Here is an 11,212-nt window from a genome sequence, read left to right on the forward strand (position 1 = left end):
GTGATTTTGTGTAAGCTCCAATCTTGGGGGGAGTCAGCTTTGTCCTCGGACAAGTATCACATCTGCCTTATGTCAGTTTAGGGACTGGAGATGTGCCAATAAGTTTCCACTCTTATTTCTTTCTACTAGCTCACTGAAAAGTTCTGCAGGTAGTTAGGTTTCAGTTTCTGGTTTCCAAAAGGACTCCTAAACTACTGGAGTAGTAATGGCAAACAGCTGTGGGAAACTCAGTTGAATGATCAACTCCTGCATTTATTGTTATTATTGCTGCTGTCGTTATTATTCCTTAGACCATTTTATAAAAAAATTTTCATTTGGCAAAGTTGATACACCTGCTAAAATCCTCCAAAAGAAATTCAGTCATTTGGTTGGAAGAAATTTTCTTCTCCCAGTAAATTAATCTGATTTTATATGTGCTGTATTTCCATTCCCTGTGGGGGGCAGAGGGTTGTGGGTTTTTTGTTTTTTGTTTTTTTTATTCATTCATTCATTCATTCATTTTTTTAAAGATTTCATTTATTTGAGAAAGAAACAGAGAGAGTGAGAGAGAGAGAGAGAACACGAGCAGGGTGAGGGACAGAGGGAGAAGCAGACTCCCTGCTGATCAGGGAGCCCAATGTGGGGCTTGAAACTGGGACCCCAGGATCATGACCTGAGCCAAAGGCAGACACTTAACCGACTGAGCCACCCAGGTGCCCCTGAGCTCTGATATTTAACATCATTGTCTAACGTCATAGCTTAAAGGCATGTGGGTATAATTCTTACAATGTGAATTGGCTTAAATTAATCATTAAATATAAATTTGATTGGTTTTTAAATTTAACATAATTATTTTTCCTCAGTAGTTTTCTTTTCTGATTTTAATGGTGGCTGCTTCATTGCTTGAAATTTTCAAACTTGATTGTAAGGAATGACTTTTGACATGATTCCATCTAGAGATTGATCGTTTCGAAGGAGAAGAACTAAATTATTATGTATCAATACTTATACTGATTATAAAGCTACTGTTTCACATTTTATTATGGTAATATCTAGGTAAATGCATTATTGGTCCACTTTTTTTAATTAACTAAAATTGCCATTAGGTCAGATTTTTAAAGTCCAATTATTTCACCTCTAGAAATAAGAGGTCGATAAAGTCCAATGCATTTTTAATAGTCTTGTTTCATAGGGTATTCAGAGCTAACCAGTACATCTAATTATCCTGTTATCACAAAGAGTGTAAGAAGAAAAGTGACAGCATGGGCTATATCTGCTAAAATCAGACTATCAAAAGCCTGCAAGCCAGTGAGGCAGGAACGGGCATGACTCAAATGTAAATTAGGGGCATGAAATCTCTCAGCACCCAGTGTAACCATGCTATCCAGCATTGTGGAGGTTGTAGCCCCCGCAGGTTTGACTTTGAACAGACATAGGTTTAGTAGCCCCATTTGTGAAGGCATAGACTTGCTTTAATTTATGTTCCTGCAATGACTTGCTTTAATTTGTGGCAAAATGTTTTTGAGTTCTCATTCCCTGCCAGAAGGATTAGGTACAGAGGCCAATCGTTCATCCTGTAGATTCTCAGAATCCTGAAAGGTGTAAGATTCTTTACGTCTCGCCACTCTTTTCGGTTCCCATAGCTTCTCTTTGGTTCCTCACATCAGCCTAAAGACTGACATATAAACCATTGTGCCCTCAAATCAGTTGGTAGACAAGAAACAATCTGTCATTGGCTAGTTTGTTTTTATTCAAATTCAGAATAGAAAAGAGTCTTTGGCATAGGGAGCTAGTGTACATAATCAGGTTATCATAGTGCCATTCCTTATCTCCATGGAATTGCCTTGACACACTAGAATTGCTGAGTGTCTTACTTACTGTCACCATCTACATGGATATCCTCAAATTATACTGCATGTGGTTTTCTTTCGTAGACTATACACATCCCAACTATGGAGAATGGTCCGAAGCTTGCAAGTCGGATCTTGGACAAATTGACTGATATTCAGGTAAGTGCTTCTTTCTTTGAAAATGTCATCTTATTTCAATCAGAACTTAAAGTCAAATCATATTTCAGTGGAGAGAAGAGAGTAGTAAGCACTGCCATTTGGGGTTAACAAATTAAATTTATAGAATAAAGCACAGAAGAAAACTATTACCTGTGATTTCAACGCTGAAATATAACCATTGTTAATTTTTGATGTCTCAACTTTTGATATTTTGTGTTTATATACTTTTCGATAATTTTTTCTAATAGGGTCATACGTGATTTTGTTACCTGCTTTTTTTTCACCTAATAAATCATTTGCTCTTTCATATCAATAAATTTCTTAATTCCATGTAATTGGATCCCATTATATGGATGCACCACAACTTTAAAAGAGGTATTATTATTGAACATCTATGCTGTTGGCAATTTTTTAACTGTTATGTACAGTGCAATCTTTGATTATTTCCTTATGATAAGTTCGTGAGATTGTTAACTGTTGGGTCAAAGAGTGTGCATACCTATTTTTTTTTTTTTTTTATACTGTTAACCTTGTTCTGCTTATGTTTTCCTGAGCAACAGTTTACAGTAGTGTCTCATCAGGCAGTTAAGCCTATATCTAGGCAGGCATATCAAGTACCAGGTATTGATTGCTGGGTCATATAAAAGAGACTGTTCTGTAATTTGCAAACACCTTACAAGTTGTTGAAAGTTTTTGTTGAGCCCAGATATCATCATTACCACTCACTGAACATAGCCAGCGGAAGCTGAGATTCATACTGAAATGTGAAATAAAGTCTGATAGTTTGGGTGATAACCAACAGTGCCAGGTCTAAAAGCTAAAAAAGTTGGTTGGCAAAGCAGCAGCCCCCTCCAGAGTGACTGAGGTCCTAGGATAGTGATAAAAATGGTATTTTTGGAAGACTTACTCAGCAACATTTATGCAAAATTAATAATATTAAAAGGTAAGAATGATTGTGGTTTTTGAATCAATGAACTATCGATCTTCCCCTCTTCAGTGAAGGCTTTCTATAAAGGAATCTTCCGTAAACAAAATAAAGGAATTTCTTAATATTAGAAGACATATAATTTACTGAGTTGTTTTGTACATAGAAACAATTTGGAATAAATTAAGTAAAACTTTAATGAAAAATATTGGGATGTTTTAGTCATCTTAATTTTTTTTTACAGTTATCTGAGTAAATCTGATGAAAGTAGTAAGTTATTAGTGTTTTGGTCAAATAAAAAGCATAAATAGAACAAAAATATATAATTGGCTAGATTATGAAAGCCTTTATCCAAAAGAGAAGTTGAAAGATTTTTAAGGGGAAGGGGGTATGTCGTTATTGTGATAAGAAAATATCACTTTGGAAAAATTTCTGGAACAAGTTGTACAGAAGAGAGAAGAGAATGTTTCATTCTATTGAAAGTCAATACACAAAACAAGAGATTTCAGAGTCACCTCTTAGAGATTAGATAAAATAAGAAAATTTATACTTAATTTGATTTGGTTGTAAAGGATTAGAAGAAAAGGAATAGAAGTCGACTAGGCTGAGGGGAAAAATCAAACTGTATTAAATTTGAATCGGAAGAAAGATCTAAGTAGAGGTGTTTGATGGACATAATCATCATCTTAGCTTTGGCTAAGACCGGCAAAAGCAGAAATGCGTGTTATCCCCAGGGAGATAGTGACAAAATATATGCATCAGAACCCTAAAGTATAAATAGAAGAGAAGCCCAAAGACATATTTTCGGGGCAAGGTGGCAAGCCAATGCAAAAGTTCTCAGAGCGTTTTTAAAGTAAGATTAGGGCTGCAAGGAATGTTTTTGACTAATTCATTCAATAAATATGTGTGTGGAGCACAAACAGTATGCAAGAAGCTGTTCTAGGTGCTGGTGATATAATAGTGATAAAAGGGATAAAAAAATTAGAGATGTCAAAGCTATAGAAAGACAAAATAAATATTCAACTTAAATGTGAGACCACATGAATATGTTTAAAAATAAAAGATATATATGAAGCAGAGAATGAGAAGAAACAATATTCCCGTCTTACCTGTATATAGTCTCTATAGTGCCTAAGCTAAGAAGAAATTAATAATTTCTCTTTTTACCCTAGGTAGTAAAGTATAATGGTAGTAACACTGAAAATTAGTGATACATTCAGAGCTCCCTAAGAACAAGGAAACAAAGGGATAGTCACAGGATACATGATTCTGAATTAAACCACAAACCAGAAGGACCAACTCCCCTCCAAATTGTTAAGTAACAAAGGACCATCCATTCAGAATCTAAGACCACATTCTTTTCCAATTATTTTATGTCTGTGGGCATGGAACCTAAAGTTTCAAAATTACTCTCTTACAAGATGGCAAATTGGTGCTGTCAACGAAGCTATGGGTGTCTGTTTCTCTCCAAGAAAAATAACTTAAGCGATTGTTGAGGAGGAAAGCATAGAATTGCATCATGTTTTACGTTTGATCTCTTTGACATTACATGGAAACATGGATATTTCCTACAAAGTGCTCTGGTAAATTGAAGAAGAGGAGAGAAACAACAACCAAAAAACCCTCAAGATTCTTGTGGGTTCACTGTGACCTGGGGGGGAGATTCCTTCTTAACCACAGATTTGCTTTTCATTTAACTTGTGTATTTCTGTATCCGAGTAAGAACCTCTGAGGTTAAGCATTCATTCCGTTTGGCTAATTTTCCATATAATTTCATGGGTTTTAGATTGCCTTACAAATACCTCTTAGGAGGGGAGCATTTCAAATGACAGTCTCTTTTTTTTCTTTTTTTAAGCCACAAACAAAAACACGTTTATGTTACTTAACCAAACTGAAACTTGGAGAACATTGGCCATATTGCCAATGTTTCTTTTCTCTCCCATTCCTCTTTGCTAATCTGATTACTCACCATCATATTAACCTATGTGCCTGCCATTTGGGGTCTTCTCTGTTGCTTCTTCCTGCCTTTCTGTACCTTTTACAGTTTTCCCACTTGAGAAGTTATTGGTTGTCCTTCAAGGCACGCCTCCTTGAGGAACCTTTAAAATCTCTTTTGAACAACATCCCTTTCCCGCAGTACAAACACCTATTCATTCATTCAAATGCTAGTTCTTCCTCCAGCTTCCATAGCACCTGGAATGATCACATATGGCCTTTAAATTGTATTTAGTCAAACACTTGTCTTTGTTCCAGGTTGTTTGAATGTAAGGATTGTTTTATTCCCTTCTCATAACCCCAATATTCAGTGCAGGGCCTGGGCTATAGTACGTACTCAGTGATGTTTCTTGCATAAATGAAAACGGAATGAATAAGTGAGGGATATACCAGGCAAATACTGAAGAACAGAAACGTGTTGCTCTTGTATATTAACACATTCTGAGGAGAGGTGGGAGGAAGGTCTTGAATAACGTCAAATTACTTTGCAAGAAAACTTTTAGAGGACCTGATTTTTCACTTAAAAAAAAAGTGAAATACACATACCAAGACTGCTATCAGGATCAGATAAAAGCTGGAATCCAGGCCTCAGCTATCAGGACAGTATGTTCGTGTAAGTAGCAGTGCTGCTGTTGAGGTTTTAGAAAGTGGGAAGTAGTGATTGCAGAGACTTGAGAGGTCCTGAGTAGGTTAGGGAAAGGAAATCCCAGTGAGCTAGGAGCAGGATCTGTATTTTTTTTTTAAATGTTTTATTTATTTATTTGAGAGAGAGAGAATGAGAGACAGAGAGCATGAGAGGGGGGAGGGTCAGAGGGAGAAGCAGACTCCCCGCCGAGCAGGGAGCCCGATGCGGGACTCGATCCCGGGACTCCAGGATCATGACCTGAGCCGAAGGCAGTCGCTTAACCGACTGAGCCACCCAGGCGCCCCTGGATCTGTATTGATTGCAGGCCACCAGATGGAATTTCTTTCAAAAATCTGTTTTCCCCACTAGTGGCTACAGCTTTGTGAGAGTAAATGACCATTAGTGGTCTTGCATTTTTCTTGTTTTCAGTGGAACCACTTGATGGCTTTTAGTTACATAAGTTAAAGAGCCCCACCACTTTCCCCTGCTGATGTCCTGAGTTACCCTTCTCTTTGTGTGCATACCACGTGAACATTGCCAGATTGCCTTGATGACACAGTCCCTTGACCAACTTCCCAGCCCCTCCTTGTTCCCTAATACACACTTCTCCACGTTACAGGATTACAGAGCTTTGCAGGCCATTGAATAGGATTTAGAACAAGAATAACAAATTGTTACCTGGTGGGCAGCACTGATTATATTTTTATTGGCATCATAGAGAGTAAATGCATGACACGTAGATTGCCCTTTATGTTGCTAAGATCTTTCTGCTGAAGGTAAAAGGCATTTTAGCAAAGGCCAGGTAAAATTATTTGCCATATGTGCATTGAATGGGAAGTAATGAACTTGTCATCATTCATGTTTTGGTGTAGCGTTCTTCCTGGAATTCATGAAAGGTGAAGTTTCTGTACATCACGCTGTTAGGCTCAGAGTATCACACCACTGGCTCAGTCTGATCTGCCATGTTGCTTTAACTTCGTCTTTGATTCCAGTGAACAACATCAAGTCCATGTGACTTAGAGTGCACCTGCCAAATGCTGAAGGTGTGGGCCTATTGCTGTGGTTTTGTAATCACCCTGATGATGGGATAAGGACAGCCTCGCCCAGGCAGACATTGTTCTTTCCCCTCCTCTGGACACCTGCTCCTGAGGAAAGAAGATAATTTCTATTTCTACTAAAATCTGTCATCTCTGCTTTTGAATTATTTTGCTTTGAAAAATTAAATCAAATTATCTGTCATCCAAATGAAAAGTTTGATTGCTAACTGCCTAGGTGTAGGTATTATAAATGACCTGTATTATCACATCTCTTGGATGCATCTCAGAATGCTATAATTTTACATAAAAGCATAAATTACAGGATGTGAGGGGTAAATCTTAATATATGTTATGCAGGTTCTTAGATGGCCTATGACTCATTGTAACCAAAATTGATTTTTGACTGTTTATAAAACTAAAACAACTAATTGGAAGCAAATTTACTTTAACTGATGAGATTCAAGATGAAATTATGGTGGGCGTGAATCACAATAATGTAGATCTGCTAACATGTCAGTGTGATGACACTCAATTGTTATTAATGGCGTGTCTAATGTATTAATGGGAATCCAGGCACGAGAAATAAAACACATATTTTGATCTTAGCTTAAGTCATGTCGGCACCATACATAAATCAAGCAGAATTTGGGAATGTTTTATCCAGCGTTCATCATGAATCAACAACTGTAGTTATAGTGGGAAGCCACACTCTTTAGACAACTCTTTCTGGTATGGATTCAGCAAGTCACTTATAGTCATTGGGCTTCCTTCATTCTCCTTTTTCTATAAACTGGAAGGTCGTAAGTAGACCCCTTCTTGGCTTCCAGTATTTTTTAACCAAATTTGATAGACTCTGCTCTCTGAGGTCTTTAAAGCTCTTTAAGAGGAACACAGCACATGGACAGTGTAACATAGGAGAAATGGCATCAAACAGAGGCAAGAGCTCTGGGCTTATGATTAAGAGTTTTCTAGAGCCTTAATGTCCTTATATGTAAAATGAGAAGCTTGGCTTAAAAAGTTCATTGCTCTTCACACTTGATTTTTAAAAAAAAAAATTTTTTTTTTAAGATTTTATTTATTTGAGAGAGAGAGAGAGCACAAGCAGGGGAAATGGCAGGCAGAGGGAGAGGGAGAAGCAGGCCTCACAATGAACAGGGAGCCCGATGCAGGGCTCGATCCCAGGACCCCGGGATCATCGCCTGAGCCGAAGGAAGACGCTTAACCGACTGAGCCACCCTGGAGCCCCTTGATTATTTTTTTTTTAAAGATTTTATTTTTATTTATTTGTGAGAGAGGAAGAGAGAGAGGAGAGTTGAGTGTGAGTGGAAGAGGAGCAGAGGGAGAGGGAAATACAGACTCCCACACCGAGCACAGAGCCTGACGCGGGGTTCAATCCCACAACCCTGAGCTCATGACCTGAGCCGAAATCAAGAGTCAGATGCTTAACTGACTGAGTCACCCAGGCACCCCATACTTGATTTTGAAGGAGCAGAACTTTCTACAAAAGAAATCTTTCCTGGAATCTCAATATACAAAACCAATCAACGTGGAATTGTCCTGAAATAAAAATCCAGAGCCCCACTATTTGACTCATCCCCTACATTTTATTTATTTTTAAAGGTTTCACTTTCAAGTTATCTCTACAACCAATATGGGGCTTACGACCCCGAGATCAAGAGTCACATGCTCTACTGACTGAGCTAGGCGCCCCGAATCCCCTACATTTTAGATGATCATTAAAGTTCTTTCCAATTTGGAACTTTGTATGTTTTGTATGAATTTCAACTGAAGTTCTATTAAGACTGAAAGGGGGACATCATCTGAGTGATTTAGGCAAGCACATGGTGGCAGACATAATGGCATGCTGCTCTGGGTGGTAGGGGAGATATGTTCCAAGTCTGTCTCCACACACATGGCTATGTGAACACGTGGCAGGAATTCCAGATAGTAGCAAAGAACATGTAATTTGGTGTGAGAGAGACCCTTGGCTAGAGTCTGGGCTCTACCATTTACTAATTGCCTGAGTAAGTTTTTTAATCTCCCTAATAGAGTTTTCTCATCCATAAAGTGAGATTGATAGTGGCAGCTACTATCTGGGGTTACCATGAGGATAAATGTAGTCATGAGTCTGTAAAGCACTTGGCACCATGGCCTTAACATGCAGTACTTGCTCAAAGAGTGAGAGCTCATTTACACACAGAGATGTTTGTTGAATGAATGAATGAATGAATGAATCAAAACTAGCTTTCTACTTCTGACATCTGGAATATCTTTATTTCATTTAGTTCAGTTTTAAGTATGAAAATTCTGGTTGGTAAAAGTGAATCACTTGATGCAAATAATCATTCTGATTATGATGTAGTTCCATAACTTTTGAAAGAATAAGAAAAATTGGGCTGCTAACATCACAGAACAACTTTAATTTAGAGAACAGAGTTGCTGTTCAGAGCCACAGGGCTTGTCCATTTAATATTTTTGTCCACAAACACAAAACACTCTTGAGAAGGGGGCTGTTAGAGCAGTGACTCTCAACCTTAACGTCACAATCACCCAGAAGTGTTGGCTGAGGCATGGTTGCCTGGACCCATCCCCAGACTTTCCTGATTCAGTGATGTCTGAGCTAGGGCTTGAGAATTTGCACTTTTTTTTTTTTAATGTTTTTTATTTATTTATTCATGAAAGTCAGAGAGAGAGAGGCAGAGGCAGAGGGAGAAGCAGGCTCCCCGCCTAGCAGGGAGCCCGATGTGGGACTCGATCCCAGAACCCTGGGATCATGACCTGAGCCGAAGGCAGACGCTTAACCATCTGAGCCACCCAGGCGCCCCGAGAATTTGCACTTGAAACAAGTTGCCTAGTGATGCGGATGCTCCTGGTCTGGGGGATACACTTTGAACATTACTTCTTTAGAGTAAAGATGACAATAATTAAATTTAACTCAGTTACTTTATTTGGACAGCAGAAGCTAAATACAGAATGGCAATAAAAAGGCAGTACTTCGACCTATACCAGCTATAAATTTGAGTTCAACCATAATTATGAAATTTGTGATTCTTTCCAGGTATTTGATTCTTTCTCTCTAATCATATTTTTAATGGGAATATGCTTTTAATGTTCAAAACAGGAGCATACCTTTTGTACAATGTTGGTTGTATTGCTGAGTTTAGAAGCGATTCCTCCACTGTTAGCTTTTGCACTTAAATATGTTTTCTTGCTTTTTTTTTTGTTGTAGTACGGAAGAGAAGAGAGCGACTGGACAATCATAGTGTCCTGAATGGAAAATACAGGATATCACCTGTGTGCTGTTGAGACAGACCGTTGCAGTTGAATTATGATAGATTTCTTTAGCTACCTGTTTTTAGTTGTGCATAATGTAGTTTGTATTATCAGTGTTACCGGGGTGATTGTTTCTTCGTGCCAGAGAAAATGAATTGCAATCAAGTGCTATTTTGTAAACTTGGTAGTAGAAGCTTACTTTACCTTCTCTTGGAAAGATGATCATGTAAGCCATATAGCATAGAATTTTCCTCAATAATCTTAGTGCCTCCCTTAATACTTTACTCAGATACAGAAGTGTTTGTTTATTCCTTAGCTTAAGTTATAGTCTCCTCAACCAAATGAATTTGTGTTTGAAAACTGATCTGAGTAAATGTCATAGGTAACATTTCCTGTGATGTATCTTCATCTTCAGAAAATGGTTGGGTTTTGTTTTGGTTTTTTATAATTAAGACTTTGAAAAACTGGTTTTCTTCCCTTTACGGTTTTTTTTTTTTTTGCAGCTCCCCCCTCCCCCCCCGCCCCATGTCCATCTTAAGGTAAATCTCTCCCCTTCTTCTTGATGTTGTCACAGTCTGCTCCAAGTTCTCCTTGTGCATCAGCAAGACCTGTGCACATTTCCACCATTGTCCTTTCTGCAGTGTATTGTAATTGGCGGTTTGCCAGGCTCTAATACAAGACTGAGGGTCTTGTGCCTTAGACATCTTTGTAGCCCCCTGCCTGGCACATAACAGACACTCATTAAATAATGAATGACCATTTAGCTTCTATAGAAGTGTACCACCTTTGTTTCTATATTATGAAACCTCTTTATTAGAATTTGTGGTTGATTCTGACATTGTGCACATGTACCTCATATTGTCTTTATTTTCCAGGGACTGCTAAGTCATTAGAGATACTCAAAGGCATAGCTTGTTGGAGGGATTATTTTGTATTTAAAGACTGTCTTGGAATTGAAATAACAGCTCTAGTGAGGTCGTGATATCATACCAACCAAATGGAAATGACATTTGTTAAGTGTTAAATACAAAATAAATCCTCATATCTAGCTTTTTGGTAGAAAGCAAAGGGGTATACTTTGCTTTTGTAGGCGTTCATTTCTTTTGAATGGGGATTGGATGATCACATGGTTAGGATACAGGGAGAGCAATTCTAGATGTTATTTTCCTCATTTAGGAGCTGTGAGTTAAAATTGAATCCTGGTTTATCTAGGGGAAAGTCAGATCTTGCTAGAAAACATTTACCCTTGGAAGGTCAACTCTCAGACATTATATTTTGGTTTCCCTCAGTTCTAATAACTTTCATCTTGCTGATCATATTTCATTCTCTTTTCAGAGCAAGGAAAAAAAACATTCTAAAAGTTTGATGT

General features: G+C 38.0%; 1 protein-coding gene across 2 annotated transcripts in view; it reads left to right on the plus strand.

Moving 5' to 3' along the window:
- BCAT1 (branched chain amino acid transaminase 1) overlaps window positions 1–10,321 on the plus strand; it is a 98,974-nt gene extending 88,653 nt beyond the window's left edge. For both annotated transcript variants that reach the window (XM_035028067.1, XM_035028068.1), the window contains exons 10-11: window positions 1,914–1,988; window positions 9,800–10,321. In XM_035028067.1, coding sequence (XP_034883958.1) covers window positions 1,914–1,988; window positions 9,800–9,841 — 117 coding nt within the window. In that variant the 3' untranslated portion in view covers window positions 9,842–10,321. The remainder of the gene's footprint in view (window positions 1–1,913; window positions 1,989–9,799) is intronic.
- Window positions 10,322–11,212: the final 891 nt, after the last annotated feature.

Source organism: Mirounga leonina, unplaced genomic scaffold, assembly GCF_011800145.1.
Source record: "Mirounga leonina isolate KUSES-001 unplaced genomic scaffold, KU_Mleo_1.0 Mir_201, whole genome shotgun sequence".
Classification (NCBI taxonomy): domain Eukaryota; kingdom Metazoa; phylum Chordata; class Mammalia; order Carnivora; family Phocidae; genus Mirounga; species Mirounga leonina.